The 19,265-nt window shown below is 35.3% G+C and overlaps 1 protein-coding gene across 2 annotated transcripts in view; it reads right to left on the bottom strand.

The window, feature by feature from the left end:
* Positions 1-19,220, bottom strand: part of LOC129282899 (circularly permutated Ras protein 1-like) — a 36,085-nt gene extending 16,865 nt beyond the window's left edge. Inside the window, exons 1-8 of one of the 2 annotated variants that reach the window (XM_064114816.1) lie at positions 18,962-19,220; positions 16,038-16,167; positions 14,953-15,014; positions 8,960-9,013; positions 7,162-7,272; positions 4,397-4,528; positions 2,065-2,228; positions 107-274 (exon numbers count right to left, since the gene is read on the bottom strand). In XM_064114816.1, the coding sequence (XP_063970886.1) occupies positions 107-274; positions 2,065-2,228; positions 4,397-4,528; positions 7,162-7,272; positions 8,960-9,013; positions 14,953-15,014; positions 16,038-16,117 (771 nt within the window). In that variant the 5' untranslated portion in view covers positions 16,118-16,167; positions 18,962-19,220. The remainder of the gene's footprint in view (positions 1-106; positions 275-2,064; positions 2,229-4,396; positions 4,529-7,161; positions 7,273-8,959; positions 9,014-14,952; positions 15,015-16,037; positions 16,168-18,961) is intronic. The other variant, XM_064114815.1, reaches the window with a different exon arrangement.
* Positions 19,221-19,265: the final 45 nt, after the last annotated feature.

Here is a 19,265-nt window from a genome sequence, read left to right as displayed (position 1 = left end):
TGTATGTTTTAAATCATGAAAAAATTATCAATCATAATAATCATAAAACTTATACAGTACTTTACTAGTTGATAAATGATTCTGGCAAACATAGAGGGGGCCCTACCTCTGTCGTAACTGCCATGCTTCCAGACACATCCACACAGAAGATGACAAGGGTGTCGGCTCCGCCCCCTGACCCCGGTCCTATGACGTAGGTACTGTCTTCTGTTGTAGGGACGACTGTATCATCGGTGACAGGGTTTTCGGTTTCACAGAACTCACAGATCCAGCACTGGTAAGTCAAGAACAGAATGATTGTCATTGTTCATGATTAAATAATACACAAGGTAGACCAACGAAATAGTGTTGAGCTTTAATAAACAAGTGGAACGCCTCTGGCAGTCTCGCCTGCATTACGCAATTTAATATAGCAGCAGTGCTAACTGTGAAAACTACTATAAAATAATCATTCACAAAAACACCATTCATATGGTCAAATACACCCATGTCCACATTTCATTCACTCTATCCATAAACTCTCAAAGTTATGATGGCAATTCAACAATTACCCCAACATGGCCTAAGTTTATTGACCCTAACTGACCTTTGACCTTGGTTTTGTGACCTGAAACTCACAGGGGATGTTTAGTGATACTTGATTACTCTTATATCCCAAGTTTTATGAAATAGATCCATAAACTTCAGAGTTAGGATGGTAATTCAACAAATACCCCCAACACGGCCAAAGTTCATTGACCTTAAATGACCTTTGACCATGGTCATGTGACCTGAAACTCGTACAGGATGTTCAGTGATACTCGATTACTCTTATGTCCAAGTTTTATGAACTAGATTCATAAACCTTCAGAGTTAGGATGGTAATTTAACAAAGACTCCCAACAGGGCTAAAGTTCATTGACCTTAAATGACCATTGACCATGGTCATGTGACCTGAAACTTGCACAGGATATTCAGTGGTACTTGATTAACCTAATGTCAAAGTTTCATGAACTAGATCCATAAATTTTCAAAGTTATGAAGGTAATTCAACAAATACCCCCAACTTGGCCAAAGTTCATTGACCCTAAATGACCTTTGACCTTGGCCATGTGACCTAAAACTCAGGCAGGATGTTCACTAATACTTGATTAACCTTATGTCCACGTTTCATGAAGTAGATCCATAAATTTTCAAAGTTATGATAGTACTTCAACAAATACCCCCAACTTGACCAAAGTTCATTGACCCTAAATGACCTTTGACCTTGGTCATGTGACCTGAAACTCGAGCAGAATGTTCACTAATACTTGATTAACCTTATGCCCAAGTTTCATGAACTAGGTCCATATACTTTCTAAGTTATGATGTCATTTCAAAAACTTAACCTTCGGTTAAGATTTTGAAAATAATTCTCCCAACATGGTCTAAGTTCATTGACCCTAAATGACCTTTGACCTTTGACCTTAGTCATGTGACCTGAAACTCAAGCAGAATGTTCAGTAATACTTGATTAACCTTATGTCTAAGTTTCATGAACTAGGTCCATATACTTTCTAAGTTATAATGTCATTTCAAAAACTTAACCTTAGGTTAAGATTTGATGTTGACGCCGCCGTCGCCGCCGTCGCCGTCGGAAAAGCGGCGCCTATAGTCTCGCTCTGCTATGCAGGCGAGACAAAAAGGAATTTAGTTACAGTAAACACTGATTTTATGAGAAAATCTATAATTCTTATTATTTCTAATTATAAATATTATTATCATCATCATCATTATTGTTATTTTGCATTATAATTATCATCATCATCACCTTCATCATTATTATTATTAATATTATTATTCATCAAAATCTTCAGTCCAAACAGCATAACAGAGAACCATAGAATGATGATATTTGAAGTATGACAATAAACAGAATGCTTCCCTGCTGCCACCCGGAGTTGCCTGTAAGAAATATAAGAAATCTAAAATTCCTATAACCCATTCAACCGGATCACTCATAACATTTTTGTGATAGATGTGATATGACAATCATGCTTTGATGTACATTGAGTTTGCCCTCTTCTGCACGAATAGATTACTTACCTTTCCCGCGTATAGTTTTGAAATTTTACTGAGATGTGACATGGCAGCTCCGCAGTTACTAGAACAAAAGACCGGTGACCCTGTCATTGTGTTCTCGGCCTGTACAAGCTTGTCAAACTTGACTGCGACAATGTTAGTATCAGCTCGACGGATCTTGGATGAGCCTTATGTACCAAAGGAAAAGAAGAGATGAGATAACAATGTACTAATTAGAGAAAACTAGGGGTGTCGTGGTCTAGTGGTTATGAACCTCATCTTTCAATCTGAGGGACGTGGGTGTGATTCCTAGTCATGGTGTGTTTTCCTTCAGCAAGAAATTTATTAACAGTTTGCTGCACTCAGTCCAGGTGTGGTAAATGGGTTCCGGCAGGAAGTAATTCCTCAAAAAGCTGAGAGCAACTTTCCTTTGTATTGTTTATTGTATATATTGTATTTTGTAAATATTGGTAATCACTATACCTATGGAGACTTCAAATTGGCCGCATATGTGATGTCATAGTGATGTAAGGCAAGGACTACTCTTCCATGTACTCCAATACATATTATGGCTAAAATGTCATTATTCCCAAAAATTTTATGCAAATTATATTTTTCTTTCATGAGGACATAAAACAATATACTACCTGGATTATATTTAGATTACTGCCCCAGGGGAATGGGTACTTAGGAGAAAACCACAAATCCCTGATAATAAAGTACATGGCCTATGGGAAAGTTGACCTTGCCCCTTGTCATAATTTACTTACCCAGTTGCCAATTTGAAATTTACATATTATTAGTGATCTCAATTTTAAAGCAGCTATAACTTTCTTATTGCTTGTCCGATTTCTTTCAAACTTTCACCATTCTGTTTGATTTATTTTTCTCCTTCCCAACACAACATTTAATGGCAAAGGCTGGATTCCCCTATAAACCCAACATGTACATATATATATTTTTAATAAACAAATTGAATCATGTATGAATTAATGTTTACGAAAAATGTAATGAAATGGAAGAAAAAAATGTTTATTTGAATTAAATTGAATTGAATAGGTAGACTAGCTTAGCCGGGGTAATATAGGAGCGCCTTGAGCACCAAACAAGGTGGATACATGTGCTCTATAAATCCTATATTATTATTTTATTATTTATATTGTAAAAGTGTAATATAATTATACCTGTTTTAATGGCCAACTCTTTACAAAGTGAGTCAGGAATAAACATTACACCTCATAAATGGCTAATTTAATGAAAAACAATTATTAAAAAATACATTACAAATTCTACTATTATCCTAACTAGCACAGCAGTGACGTTGTGCTCATTTGGTACCAGGCAAAGAAATTCAAGCAAAGTTCAATATATAATGTAGTTAAATAAAACATATCTTTAAACAAACCAGGAAAAGCTTATCAGAAACCATTTATCATAGAATAATGAGATATTGACCAGTTGATATATAAAAGCTGTACACTGTACAATCATGAAAATTCATCTGTGTTGGTTGAAAATAAGTAAAATCTAACCTTTTGCTCACAACGCAAGAAAAAATCCAAAAAATTACCTCAAAATTTTTGGCTGCTAACTGCTGCCTTCTTCAGCGATGACCGAAGTGACCCGATTTGACCTTGTGACGTAGCGATCGATAATCGGGTAGTCTACACTCAGAAGTTTGTATCGCCCTCCGTCCCTATTGAGAGGTGTGAACGCAAGCTTCTGAGTGTCTACGAACCGATTATCGATCGCTGCGTCACTAGGTCAAATCGGGTCACTTCGGTCATTGCTGAAGAAGGCAGCAGTTAGCAGCCGAAAATTTCGAGGTAATTCTTTGGATTTTTTCTTGGTGTTGTGAGCAACTTCATGTACATGTACTTCATGCAGCTATAGCTACATGCATGGAACAATATAAAAACAAAAATTGGCAGACATGAAAAAAGAGTATGTATTTTGTGCAATTTTTCGATAAATTTTGCATAAAATAGCTTACAAAATATTGGTGACAAAATTTCAAAATTTTGTGCAGAAGTTTGAGGAACAGCCTTGAAAATTAACTTACTACTGAGGCAAGAACTACATGTACAATCCATTGTAAGAAAATAAAAAATAATTTGATTTTCATACTTTTTTTTCAGAAGTTCTTGGTATTGTTCCTCTGGTCAACAAATGAAAGAGATAACATATTTTGCACAATTTTAGAATAAATTTTGCACACCTACATTAATGCAAATAATACCCATGTAGGAAACCAATTTTTTTAATTTTGTCATTTTTGTGTATGTAGAAATGTAAAAAACCTTTTTCAAAATACTGTACACTGTTCAAAAATCAAATAAAGGTTGATTTTTCATACTTTTTCTCAGCAGTTCTTGGTACTGTCCTTCTTGGAATGCTGCGTAGGCGGGGTCATCCATGGGATCGACTTCCCCTTCCTTTTTCCTCATCGGAGGGAGAGGGGGAGGGGCGTTTCCCCTAAATGAGCCGGCTGTAGGGGCGCAAAAGAGTAAACATTAATGTTTATTCACCTTATGCATTATAAATCATTAAAGGACAAGTCCACCCCAACAAAAAGTTGATTTGAATAAAAAGAGAAAAATCTAACAAGCATAACACTGAAAATTTCATTAAAATCGGATGTAAAATAAGAAAGTTATGACTTTTTAAAATTTTGCTTAATTTCACAAAACAGTTATATGCACATCCTGGCTGGTATGCAAATGAGGAGACTATGACATCATCCACTCACTATTTCTTTTGTATTTTATTATATGAAATATTCGAATTTTCTCCTCATTGTCAAGTGATACAGGTACAACGATTAATTCCTCCCTGAAAATGTGAAATTGGCACTGTTTAACACTATATGGTTCAGTCAAGTTGGTCCTTATTGTCAAATCTATAAAAAATGAAATATTGTATAATTCAAACAATAAAAAACAAAACAAATAGTGAGTGATGGACATCATCGACTGACTGACCTAGTTGTGCATATCGCTGTTTTGTGAAAAATAAGCGAAACTTTAAAATGTCATAACTTTCTTATTATACATCCGATTTTGATGAAATTTTCAGCACTATGCTTGTATGATTTTTCTCTATTTATTCAAGTCAGCATTTTCCTGGGGTGGACTTGACCTTTAATATAGCTGTTAAGCATCATTTTTTTATTGCTCTGATATTGCAGACTTCATAGTTATTGATAAGTAATGAATTAAAAGAAGTTATCATTCAAATCAATCAATTTTTTATGAAAATCCAGAGTCCAAAATGATATCAACTTGGATATCGCAAAAATATAATGTACATTTCAATAATAATTTCAGGAATTCTAACTTCATAGGCAACAATACTTCTATTCTTAGAAACTTAACAATCCCTCGTCTACCTTTACTGATCAAATATTGTATCACTGCTCAAATAAACCTTTATTGATTCAATGAATACAAATTAAACAAAGTTCATTTGGATAATCTTTGAAGGGTTTGTATGGTGGTAGATATAAGGTGGGAGAGTCTTGTGGTTCAACATGTGTGTAGTTATGAAAAGGACGGTTGGATGTCTGCTGCATAGAAATGAAATTAAACATCAAGACGCCTTATCGCTTCTACTCTCAACTGCTAATCTACTCCCCACTCTACCTATCACTGCCAGGACTTCTTAACTCATCTTCTACTCACCACCGCCAAAAGACTTCTCATCTCATGTCATCCAAATCATCAAGACCATCTGGGGCCCGTTTCATAGAGAGTTACAACTGTTGTAACTTTGCCACCATGGCAACTACCATGGTAACCTGATTTTGATCGGTTGCTGAGCCCTGTTGCCATGGTAGTTGCCATAATGGTAAAGTTACAACAGTTGCAAGTCCTTTATGAAACGGGCCCGTGGTTTTTGTCCTTTTAAATACAAAACCTTATATCACGAAAGATACTTATCGGTCCATGTTACTCTCATCTTTCACGTTTCTCACCTTTCAATTTTCATCTCTACATCTACATACAGACCTTTCTCCACCATCCATTAGTCATTTTCACAACCACTGGCGGATCCAGGGGGGGGGGCACAGCCAGCCTGTGCCCCCCACCCCCCTTTGAGAGCCATAATCAAAATGTGTGATGCAAATATACTGCTTTTACCCAAGTGTGCCCCCCCCCCCTTTGAAAGTGAGGACCTTTTCTTTGCTTTTCAAATATTCCGCGGACAAAATTACCTCCGATTTTAGGTTAAACCCTTTGCGGACGAAATGTGCCCCTCCCCCCTTTTGGAAAATCCTGGATCTGCCCCTGTTCCTGACTACTCACTTGGTGAACAATAGACCTCTCCCACATTAAAGGAAAATGAAACCTTTGAAAGAAGATAGCCTCTGTTAAAACAGAAAAATCAAACAAACAGATCAACAAAAAATTGAGAATAATTGAATAAATAATAAGAAAGTTATGAGCATTTGAAGTTTAGATCATTATCATAATGTAGATCCTCTAGTTGGCAATGCGACAAAGATGTGTGATGTCACTTGTGAACATCTTTCCCATTACCTTTCTATATATTTCACTTAAACTGCCTCTTTTATCACATCTGTCAGTGGATCACGTATTCATGTAATAAGGATTTTTAAAGAATACATTATGGATAAAGAGTTTGTATCACCATAAGAGCAAAAAAGGACATTTTAGGGGTATTTTATGGTCCATCACAGGGAAAGTTGTTCACGTGTGACATCACACATCTTTGTCGCATTGCCAGCAGGAGGATCCCATACAGTAGCATTAGTGATTGCAATATTCAAATGCTCATAACTTTCTCATTGTTTGTCCGATTTTTCTCAAACTTTCTTGTTCCAAAGGTTTCATTCCCCTTTAAAGTGCATTGGTTGAGCGCCCGCCTCATGGACGGGAGGTTGTGGGTTTGATCCCCGGCCGAGTCATACCAAAGACTGATAAAAATGGGACCTTCTGCCTTCTTGCTTGGCGCTCAGCATTAAGAATGGAGAAGGGTAATAATAACATATGATGTTATGCAGGGCCCGCTGGAAGAACAGCTTACAGCTGAGAGTGGCTACCCTGGGTAAATAAGAGTTATTATTATTATTATGATAAATAAAAGATGGTGGAAACTTACGACCAGCATATTCATAAGGATGACTCTGCCTTTTAATGAAATCATACGGTTTGGCGTAATCGCTGCTTTTCGTTGATGCCTTCTGGAGACTTCGGTTATCGTAAATTGGTTCTGGCAGGATAAAAATATATAAAATATAAAGATCTTTATATTTATATGCTACTTTCATATTCTTCTTTTGACATTTTTAAATATATAAGTTTTTAAATCTGTAGTGGCAGGGATAAAAACATGAAATTCAAAAATCTGTATAAATATGCTTGTGGGTGCGTCGTGGTCTAGTGGTTCTGACTCTTGCCTTTGAAACAGAGGGTCGTGGGTTCGAATCGTAGCCATGGCGTGTTTTCCTTCAGCAAGAAATTTATCCACACTGTGCTGCTCTCGACCCAGGTGAGGTGAATGGGTACCCAGCAGGAGCAATTCCTTGCATGCACTGAGCGCCGGTGATGGTAGCTCGAGCTAAAGACGGGGTAATAATAGCAGCCCTTTGTATCCTCTGGCAAAAAGCGCTTTATAAATCCAGCTTTTATTATTATTGTATCAAAATGAAATTAAAAATCTAAGAGATAAAAAAGAACACTTTCACAGAACTTAGAGGGTCGAAATCTGTTTGTTATTTTCATTCTTGTATGAAATAAAATCTAAATTCTTTTATCAAAGAGAGATTAATGAGAGCATTGTATAAACCTTCAGATTAAAATCTATATTTTAAAAACTAGATAATTGTTCTTTTACCTTTAAGCAATAGGCATGTGAAATAAAACATTTTGGGGGGAACTTAATGCCAAGATTTTATAAGAACCTGCAGATTTTTTTTTTCATTAGGAATTACAAAACACTACAAAAGGGGATAATTGACATAATAATTTAATTTGTGTATGATATTGGCTTATCATATCATACCCTTGCAATTGCATGCGTGTGAATGCCAGTGCATGCTGCAAGCTGTATATACAACACTAATGAAATACATGTACCAATGAACAATTAAACCAAACTGCACACACGATTACACAGCTCATTAAATCTTTTGCTGAATAAAACAAAAACATGCGGAGAGTAAACAGGCAAAATGCACTTGTTTCAGATTGAATAATTAGTACAAATACTGCAAGTTGGTAAATAACAATTGTTGGTATTTTAACCGTAGCTACATGTACAGTGACAAAAATTTCAAGTAATATGATTTATTCATTATACATACTGTAGATCTCTTATACATGTACCACCATTTTGTGATTTTTTCCCCAGCCTTTTAACAAGTCGTTATGTACATGTATTCATGACTTGTTTCTTGTTTATGTTCAGCATTGGTCAGACGCTGAAATTCTTGGAAATTTGGAATTACACTATTACCAAAAGTACATTTAGTAAACAAAATCTAAACTCTTTATTTTTCGAACAAACAAAAAATTACAAAAAAGGGCATTAATTCAAAGTCTTGTTCAATCCTTAACTAACAAGAAACATAAAATTAAATATGAATAAACAATTGCAAGACAACAACAAAAACTTATCATTATGAACTAAAAAAAATGAAATGAAGCAAAACACACGAGGATAAATCGGAAAAAAGAATTTCAATGTAATAACACTTCTGTTTTTAATTAAAAAACACATGAAATTAAATTTGAATAAACATTTGCAAAACAATAACAAAAAATTATTATGAACTAAAAAATTGAAATGAAGCAAAACACACGAGGATAAATCGTAAAAAGAATTTCAACATAGTAACAATTCTGTTTTTAACTTTATATCATAAAGGTTAAACTCCAAGATTACATGTAATTCTCACCTGCACCTCCACGTCCTTCTCCTTTTGTATCTCCAAGAAAGTTATCATAAAGCACTAAATATGATGAAAAAAAAAACAGGTACATGCAGATATACATAAATTTATATTCATAATGAAACTTGATAATGAAAACATAATTGATAATTTCTGTAAGTTCTTCAAAGTGATTATAAATAAGAGGGGTGAGTTTTAACATCAAGTACATTTTTCTTTTTCAATTTCATTCAAGCTATCTAAAATCCACCAAAGCCACCATCAACAAAGATATATCTCTAACATTATACATTTATTTACTTCCTGATTTGTATTCGATAATTAGATTTATAACTTATGTAATTGCATTATGCTACACCTTCTTTGTGTTAAATTTCAATTCGTCATTTCTCTTTGTATATAGATGTATATCTGTATCATAATTGGAAATCTATGTATTGATGTATTACAGGTTTATACGACATACATAAATGTTTTTGTTTATGTTATCATTGTATATATTTTAAAACAAAATATCCATGCCAAATGAATGAAGTTTGTTAATAAATTCAAATTCATGCATTCTAATTTCCTTACACAATAGGAGTCAAGAATAAAAAGGTACATTATTTAGATTGACATTTCTTCAGGACGGCATTCTTAATTCAAAATGATTAAGCAAAGTTAAGCAATTGATTTTGCAAGCCCAAAATGTGTTAGCCCTTTGTTCCCTGAGTTTGCTTGGCAGATATAATTCTTCTAGAGAAGATTTGAAATCTTAATCACAGAGAGCACATGAAAATTAGACCACTTGTAGAATATATTATATATGGTTGAATTCCGGTGGGTGGGGGGGGGGGGGGCACTACTGTGGTGGACACAATGCTCAAAGTGGGCCCTAAACAATTAATCATATGATCTCAGAGTACCCAGTAGAAAATCATGTTATTCGTTCCTGGAAACCCTTCATATCATGAAGATAACTTTACAAGTCATCATGTCGGAGCAAGAACGCCCTTTGCAACACTTTGTGCGCACCCCATCATTGCAGAAACTCCCTAATGCACTAGTGCATGAGCTCTAAGGGCGTATTTACGCACATACGATGCGCTGCGTATGTAATTGCGGTTTAATTTTTCGGACCCATCGAGGTCAAGAAAACACATGTTTAGATGGAAATAACTGGCCCGGATGATTTAGGTTATCCATGGTTCGTAACAGGGGTTTGCCTTCTCCAACGATGGTTTTGCCTCATGGGCACACAATTTTCATTCCAGCCTAACTTGCTAGTTTGTTGGTGAATTTTCTTTGTTGAAGGTCAAGTCCACCCCAGCAAAATGCTGACTTGAATAAACAGAGAAAAATCATATTAGCATAGTGCTGAAAATTTCATAAAAATCGGATGTAAAATAAGAAAGTTATGATATTTTAAAGTTTCGCTTATTTTTCACAAAACAGTGATATGCACAACTAGGTGAGTCAGTCGATGATGTCCATCACTCACTATTGTTTGAATTATACAATATTTCATTTTTTATAGATTTGACAATAAGGACCAACTTGACTAAACCACATAGTATTAAACAATACTAATGCCACATGACCAGGGAGGAATTAATAGTTTTATCACTTGACAATGAGGAGAAAATTAGAATATTTCATATTTCATATAATAAAATACAAAAGAAATAATGAGTGGATGACGTCATAGTCTCCTCATTTGCATACCAGCCAGGATGTGCATATAACTGTTTTGTGAAATTAAGCAAAACTTTAAAATATCACAACTTTCTTATTTTACATCCGATTTTGATGAAATTTTCAGTGCTATGCTTGTTCGGTTTTTCTATATTTATTCAAATCAACTTTTTCTTGGGGTGGACTTGTCCTTTAAATATATAATACAATCATACAAAGGAAAGATAATTACAAATTAGTAGAAAATTAGTTTCTTAGACACACCAAAATAATAGTGAGATCCTTCTCTAGAAAGACTAGTTTCAGATGACTGAGATTGTTGAGAAGCTGTAACAAATACACACAAGACAAGGATGAAAATAAATATGTACCGCATGGGTACTAGTATTCAACCCGGCATAATTCAAAGATTTTGACATATTCCCCAAAATATTTAGAATTAGGGAATTTATCTTAATTTCACACCTTTGTTATTTCCAGGGTAATCTGTTGTCGATATTTTCTTTGTCAATCTGTCGACTGTATGCGCGGAGGATCGAATTATGCGGCGATGGCCTTTTGCACTGAATGGTACTAGTATTCAACCTAGTGAGGATTGATAGCAAATCTCAAAAGGGTTTAGATTGCTAAATTAGATCTAGATCTATGTAAATCTCTGGCTTTGATTAATTCCCTGTTTGGTCTCATCTCAAATGGTCTAGTCCATAGTCGGATGGGACAAGGGCAGATTGAGAGATAGGGCCATCTTTCATCGCTAGGTTGAATACTAGTACCAAAATCCGTCGCCGTATAATACGATCGCCCGCGCACACAGTCGACTGGTTGAAGAAAAAAATAACGGAAAAAGAATAACCAGCATTTGCTCTTGGAAATAAGACGGGTCTGAAATTCAGGTAAATTCTATATTTCTATATATTTGAGGAAACTCTCCAAACGGGTTGAATACTAGTGCCCTTACGGTATGCACAATCATTTTTGGACGAAGCAGTACACAAATATGAAGGATGGGACACAAAATATAAATTTGTCTGGATGAAAGCAGGACACAGATATGCATGGGAACAAATAAAAGAAATTTCTTGAGATGCCCTGATGAAAACAGAACACAGATTTGTATGCATGGGAACAAAAAAAAACAAGTACTTGTTTGAGATGCCCTGATGAAAATGTACAGAGAAATACATGTACCTGTAGTCATTAAGCACAATAATTAATATTGTTTGATGTGATTGAGGAAAATACATATATGGAAATGAATGTATAAGACCATATACTTTTCTGTAAGAGATAGAAAGTACAAATATATACAAGCATGGGACCAGAGAGACTATTTCGATAAGAATAAGATCAAAATCAACATTACGTGTAGGATCAAAGCAAAATTACTAGCTTTTGACAGGTATAAAGATATATTACTCATGCTATGGAAACACAAGATTGAGAGGAAAACAATGCCTGCTGTCATTCTTAAGTAGAGAGTAAATAAATAAATTCCAATGGAATCTTGTGAAGTTTTCGTTAAAATTTTTTACAAATAATTAGAGCGACCATCGATCCATACAGAATTTAAGCATTCTGTAAGGTAGTAATATACTACATGTTATGACTAGCTGGTGGCTCATTTAATAAGCAATTGAAAGAGCTCTAGCAAACAGTACATGCTCGGTGAAAGATTGCTTAATTATTGATATTTTTCTGCATGCCCATTAATTTTAAAAGCTTATTTTGCTATCTGGTACATGTAGTCATGGTCTTGCCGCTAACTAGCTTGAAATTTATTTGAGGGAATGAATTCACTATGACCTCTCTCTGAAAATTTTCATGAAACTTGTTAGTCTTTATCCTTTGCACATAATATCGTAAAGAGTCTGCAAGCTTGAAATTTATTTGAGGGAATGAATTCACTATGACCTCTGAAAATGTTCATGAAACTTGTTAGTCTTTATCCTTTGCACATAATATCATAAAGAGTATATTCATTGATTTGTCGGTTGTAATGTTTTACTGGCTTGAAAGATTTTCATGGTTCCATGCTAATATGGAGTGCAAAATATCACATAAGTCCTTCTTGTGAGGAATCACCCATCCATGAAAAATTATACTGAATCGGGACACCTACATGTACATGCAGATAGACTTTGCACTGGAGGCACTCTGCCCCCCCTGACGAGCCACAACCCATGTATACAAAATACATATCACTGCCCCCCCTGACGAGCTTGAAAGACCTTTTATGCCCCCCCCTGACGAGCTTGAAGACCTTTATTGCCCCCCCTGACGAGCTTGAAGACCTTTTTTTTTTTTTTTTTTTGCTTGTCAATTTTTTTTCTGGTACAATAACCTTCATTTTTTATTGAAGACCTTTTTTTTTTTTTTTTGGCCCCCCCTGTGGAAAATCCTAGGTACGCCACTGACAGTGGGTATGGAACCCCCCCCCCCAAGATATGAACAGATTAACCAAGAAAAAATAATTTCAATTGCAAGAGATGAGGCAAATATCATTATTTAAAAGCAAATCTTTCATTTTAGATATAAACCTAAATAATTGATATTTTATCCTTACCACCACCATCACTTTCTGGCTGAAAACCAGCGAGATGATTGTATTTATGTTCCTCTTCTACCGGTAGTGAGATGGGATACAACACGAGATGAGCGATGGAGAAGGATAAATAGATGGTTATGGTGTATACAACGTTGGATGGAAAAGGAAAACAAAGAGTAAATTACGGTAATATTAATGAATGATTATTGTAAAAGGTGGAGTGAAAAAATAATTGTAGGAAGGGGATAAAGAGAAAGAGAAAGAGAGGGAAGAGGAGGAAGGGAAGGAGGGGGAGGAAGAAGTGAGGGTAAAGAAAATAGAGGAGAATGAAGAGGAAGAGAAGAAGGAAGATGAAGAAGAGGAAGATAAGGAGGAGGAGGAGGAAGGAGAGGAGGAGGAAAAGTAGACAAGGAGGATGAATAAGAGGAAGAGGAGAAAGAAAGGTAGATGAGGATGAATAAGAGGAAGAGGAGAAAGAAAGGTAGATGAGGATGAATAAGAGGAAGAGGAGGAAAGGTAGACAAGGGGGAAGAAAAAGAGGAGAAGGAGAAGAAGGAAGAAGTGGAAAGGAAGAGGAGGTGGATGAATAAACGGAAAAGGAGGAAAGGATGGAGACAGAGATTATCAAAATGAGGAATGGGGAAAGAGGAGGAGGGGGTGGGAGAAGAATAGAGGAGAATGAGACCTGTCAAGAATAAATAGGAAAAGAGGAAACTAAAAAGGTAGTAAGAAAAGAAAGTGGAGCTAAACAAAGATCAATATGACACAAAGGATGTAAAATATTAAATCTGTTGATGAGTAACAAAGAAACTTAGCACAAGAAATCGAATAATAAAAAGCGATAATCATGCAAATCTATGAGCAAATTCTAGAAAAGGCCAAACATCCGTTTCAAAGAAAAATACATCACATATTAATGATATGAATATATATCAATTGTAAGTTGCCGAACCTTGGTTTTGGGGTTTTAACACAGTTTGTCAAACTTAGGTCAGAAATTTAATGCTTTTTAGCATGCAATAGAATGTATGGATGATACATGTATGAGAAATTAGCAATTTATAAGGATTTAAGCAGAAAATATATGAATAAATGAAGTCCTTCCTTAAAATGTACATGTACATGTACATACATACATGTATGTAGTGCACGTACAGTGACAGAGTTGCACCAGTTATGTATACCATGTGTCAACAAATGTATAAACTATAAAAAAAAATGGTGAAAAATTGGTTTCTGGTTTGGTTTAATAAATTATGATATCACAAACACCTGCATTGGTAATCTAATTAGAATAAAACAAGTGGAAAACCACAACTTCCTGTAAAATTTATAATTTATAAAAGGGAAATTCCAGATTTTGTTTTAATATTTGCTTTCAAGCAGTTTTATAACAGGTATGTAGGAAGAGCACTGTTGACAGCGCAAACAACTCATAAAGTAAAAATGGTCATAGTATAATATGTGGCCATACTTATGTACATATAGTTTTTTTCTGTGCCATTTTTAATTGTATTCTTTTATTGAAAAGGGATACATGTAATTACAGTCTATCATCATCATCATCATCATCATCATCGTCGTCATCATCATCATCATCATCATCATCACCACCACCATCACCACCACCACCATCATCATCATAATAGTTTTTAACTTGTTAAAAGTTTATTGTAATGGGTATGAGTAATTAGTACATAGAAAAAGTTATGTTGATGGAACACTTCACACAGACAGAAAGCTAGAATGCACTCGGACAATGAAAAGGTTATCTCACCATCTGCTTGGGTGACAGCAAGACCTGACGTTGTTGATCCCAAGGGTTGATAAATGCCATATCTGTAGAGTGAATATAATAAGGATATGATAAACAAGGAAAGGCATGCATTAATGAAGGGAAAGGAAGAAAAGTAAAGGTCGGGGAGGAGAAGAGAAAAGAAATAAGAAGCAAGAAAATAAAGAGGCAAAAGAAAGAAAAACAAAGAGAAGTAGAAGGGAGAAAATAAAATTCTAAAGAAATGGAAACATACAAATATTTACGGGTTGTGTGGTCCAGTGGTTAGAGCATTGGACTCATAATCGCAAGGTTGTGAGTTCAAATCCCCACTCTGCCATTGTCTCTACTTTGATAAAAAGGCCCAAGAGTGATATCCGTCGTCTATAAGGTCAGCCACTATGACTGATTAACCTAGACTTAAAATGTTTCCTACATGTAGGTAATTGGTTATATACCAGCTTGGCGTTTACCAGCAAAACCCTGTCCTGCCAAGTTCCTACTGGAGTTACCATAAACAGGACAGAAACAGAAAAATGAGAGGGGGAATTGTAAAGTACATGTATATGATGAGAAAAGCATTTGCAAATAGGAATAATTTATACTTCAGCTTCAGATTTAAATGTCTGAACATGTGTAAAAAAATCTAGACAATCGATAGAATAAAAGGAGTGCGGGCAGTTTGAAACTCTGAAAGGAAGTTCAGGAAACAAAAGCCATAAAATAAGTGAAACTAATACTGTAATCGTGGAGTGTTGTGGCCCAGTGGATTAGTCTCCGGACTTTGTAACAGAGGGTCGTGGGTTCAAATCCCAGCCATGGCATAGTTTCCTTCAGCAAGAAATTAATCCACATTGTGCTGCACTCAACCCAGGTGAGGTGAATGGGTACCTGGCAGGAATTTACTCCTTGAAATGCTGAACGCGTAAAAGCTGCTTGAGCTACAGCCAGGGTAATAATATCCAAGTCCGATTGGAAGCGCATAGAGATGTTAGTCATAATGTGTTATGCGCTATACAAGAACTGACTATTTTTATAATTGATCTTTGACTTCCTGAAACTGGGGTGATTATTGTTTGTTAACTTACTGTGCTTGGAGATCAGCAGCCGTTATCTCTTCCGAGTCGGATCCAACATCGGTGAAAATGTGGGAGGATCCAAAATCCATTGTAATGCTTTGCTATTTTCTCCCTTATTTGATGAATATTGATTTGTTTTCTGCAGAAACATAAAGAAAGGAAATTTTGACAAATGGACTGATCATGCCTTCATGGAACTGCAGGTATTACACCACTAAAACTTTGAGCCACAGATAAAGTATTGAGATTCCAAAAAAAGTCCAGATGCTGGGCGTTAAGTTAACATGGCTAATTTTTTAGAGCAAAGGTATACAGCTAAATATATAAATAAATAAATCATACACTTCATTTATAAAGCGTCTTTTCATCAGATACAAAGCGCATAACACCATGCTGCTTGTGGCCGGATTAGTATTAATTACCTAATTGCTCTTTTTAGAAATTTTACACTGCATCAAGTAATGACATGGGTTTGAATACCGCTCAGATACGAATTGATAACAATAGTGTTTATTCAGTTGAAATTGACCTATTATAAAATAGTGCAAAAGTTGGCAAGAATTAGAAAACTTGACTTTTCATAAACACTATATAATATCTAGGTCTAGCGGATCATACATGTACTACATAACGGTAGATTATCACAAAAACTTCAGTCTATAAATCTTTCTTCAATAGGCTAACTAGTAAATACACCTGCCAATCCTCAAATTGGCAAGAATTCTACCTAAGGCTAAGATATTAAAAACATAAACTGGAATATTGAAAAGGTACATGTATAGACTTTGGTTTTAAACGAAGGCTAATTTATCTCTATGCTGCAATGCTGTGTAGCAATGGCACAGGTCCGAAACCTGCTCTTTATGGCTTATAAGAACATGAATAATAATATTTTTAGTTATAAACTGATAACAATAAATAGCGTTTATTCTGTTAAAATTATCATGAATTAATTTCGAAAAAAAAAAAAAAAGAAACCTGACCATTAAGACCAAGTAAAAAAATGTATGTGTTCCTCGACCCCGCCCACTTCTATTTTTTAGGCCGCCTCAATTTATTTTTTTTATTAAAAAAAATTCAACATTGAAAAATCCCTGAAGTCATTAGGGAAACATTCATTCTATTCAGCCCATGTACGTACGAGCTAGCCAGCGTTAAAAATACATAGGAGTGAAGAGCGATTTCGCTTTCTGATGTTTAACTGAGTGGACTTTTTAAAATCAGGGGCACGGTGCTTCAGAAAAATATGTATAGAGTTTCAAACTCCGATATCCAGGGTTACTATCTTTCAAAACACTGCGCAGCACCAGTCTCGCTGTAACTTCGATACAGCAAAATTTGCTTTTTAAATGTCATTCTGAAGATACAATCCTAAATTTGCAAGAAAATTAGTTCGCGAACTTGGAACAAAATCACAGATTTTCTTCATTTTAGCGCATTTTTCGGTAACTCAGTGGCTCAGCTGGCTTTGTGAAATAAGTTGACATGTTGACGTTGACAGTTGACAGACCGCGACGCATTCAATATTTCACAAAATAATTTTCAAATAAGTTTTTAAAAATTATGAAAAGGATTCCTCTAAACTAAAGCTTCTGTTTAAATTTGATAAACTTCATCATCCTTCAAGGCTTAAGCTAAAGTATTCAATTTGATGGACAAAATTGTAAGTTAGAACGTCAAGTTAAGTTAATTCACAAGATAGGCCCACAAACAATTAACAATAAATGAACAACGATAAATTAAAACGGTCTAACGTTAGTCAGAGACTGATTCTTGATCCAATAAACTCCGAAGGCGAAGCCAACGGAGGAAGAAGAAGATCGATAGCAATTATGAATTAAATAAACAATTTTATTTTTATTTTTAAATTTTAAACATCAAATTAATTTGTAAACAAGCAGGACAAACTGCGATCAGAAACCATGCATCAGTTTTATATTCTATTAACTTGATAGGGTTTTGTAATTAAAAACATTGTAGATTTCTTAATATGTTCAAGGCTTCTCCCGAACCTCGCATGTTGTGTGATAGACCAAAAGCTTCAGTCTCTGTATTTTGGTTGTTCCGCTGAACTACGTTGGCGCCTTGGCTCCACTCACCATACATAGACTGAAGGGGATGGGGCCCCGTACCTACAGCCAACGTATAGTGAACTAGCGTTTTATAGATCGCGATTTAAAACTGTTTTTTAAGCAAAATTGAAAGTTTCATGGTTTCCATTATCAGGGAAATATAAATAACTTAAGTAATTGCATACCTTGGGCCGGAGTTATTGAAAAAAATCCTCTGGATGATTGAGAAATCTGTCATCTAAGACATTTTCACCTGACCTGACGGTTTTTCTTGCAAGTTGCCATCTTGAATGACGTCATTATCGTTATTAACTTAATGTCTCGAATCGATATATCGCGATTATAACTAGTACTAGTACTAGTATAACTAGTATCGTTTATCTTCGGTTTCGTAATATCGAAAGCAATATCGATATCACATTCGTGATTGTTGACGTTCGTTTGTAAATATTTTATAGTTTGGCTGCCATTTTGACCATTTTTATCGTGTTCAACCCAATTAAACATCGGTAAAGTATATTTTTCATGCCTTTTTCATCTATATCGTTTAAAGTATTTAAACATTGAAATGTCAAGGTTTAAAAGTTTGTTGTTTATACATCCTTAGATTGTAAATTCGATGTGTAAAATTACATCAAACTTTGGACTGACTGTGAATTGACAAAAGGGAGGGAATGAGAACACATGCGAGCCCACACGTACACCCTACCGTCGGTAAATGGGGATTACAGTAAAATGTCAGAAATTGTTGAATAAATCCCCAGAAACGACGGTTATTCCTGTCTAGTTGTGTGAGTGCTCCCGAGTCACACAATATTGAATTAAGATCCAACACAGTTAGGCAATCATTCAATTACTTACACAAATATGAAGATGTGGGACCGATATATTTCCCCCGTCACAATCGTGAGCAGCGTGTTTCGTTTCTGCTTTCTAATTAATTCCCATGAGATGTCTCCGAATGAAACCTATAAAACATCACAGCGATATTAATCACTCTTAAATAAATAACTTGTCATCATCATATGGCCTTGTTCTGCTTGAACTTCCAATGTCAATGAGTTGAATTCTCCGGGTGTGTGCGGTCCGCTTCCTGAAGTTCAAGCTAATGCATATTCATGACACGACACTCCCAAAATAGCGCATGACGCCACGTTGGAGCGTA

This window comes from Lytechinus pictus, unplaced genomic scaffold, assembly GCF_037042905.1.
Source record: "Lytechinus pictus isolate F3 Inbred unplaced genomic scaffold, Lp3.0 scaffold_20, whole genome shotgun sequence".
NCBI classification, from domain to species: Eukaryota; Metazoa; Echinodermata; class Echinoidea; order Temnopleuroida; family Toxopneustidae; genus Lytechinus; species Lytechinus pictus.
Note: the sequence above shows the minus strand (reverse complement) of the source record. Positions and strands in the feature narration are given on the sequence as shown.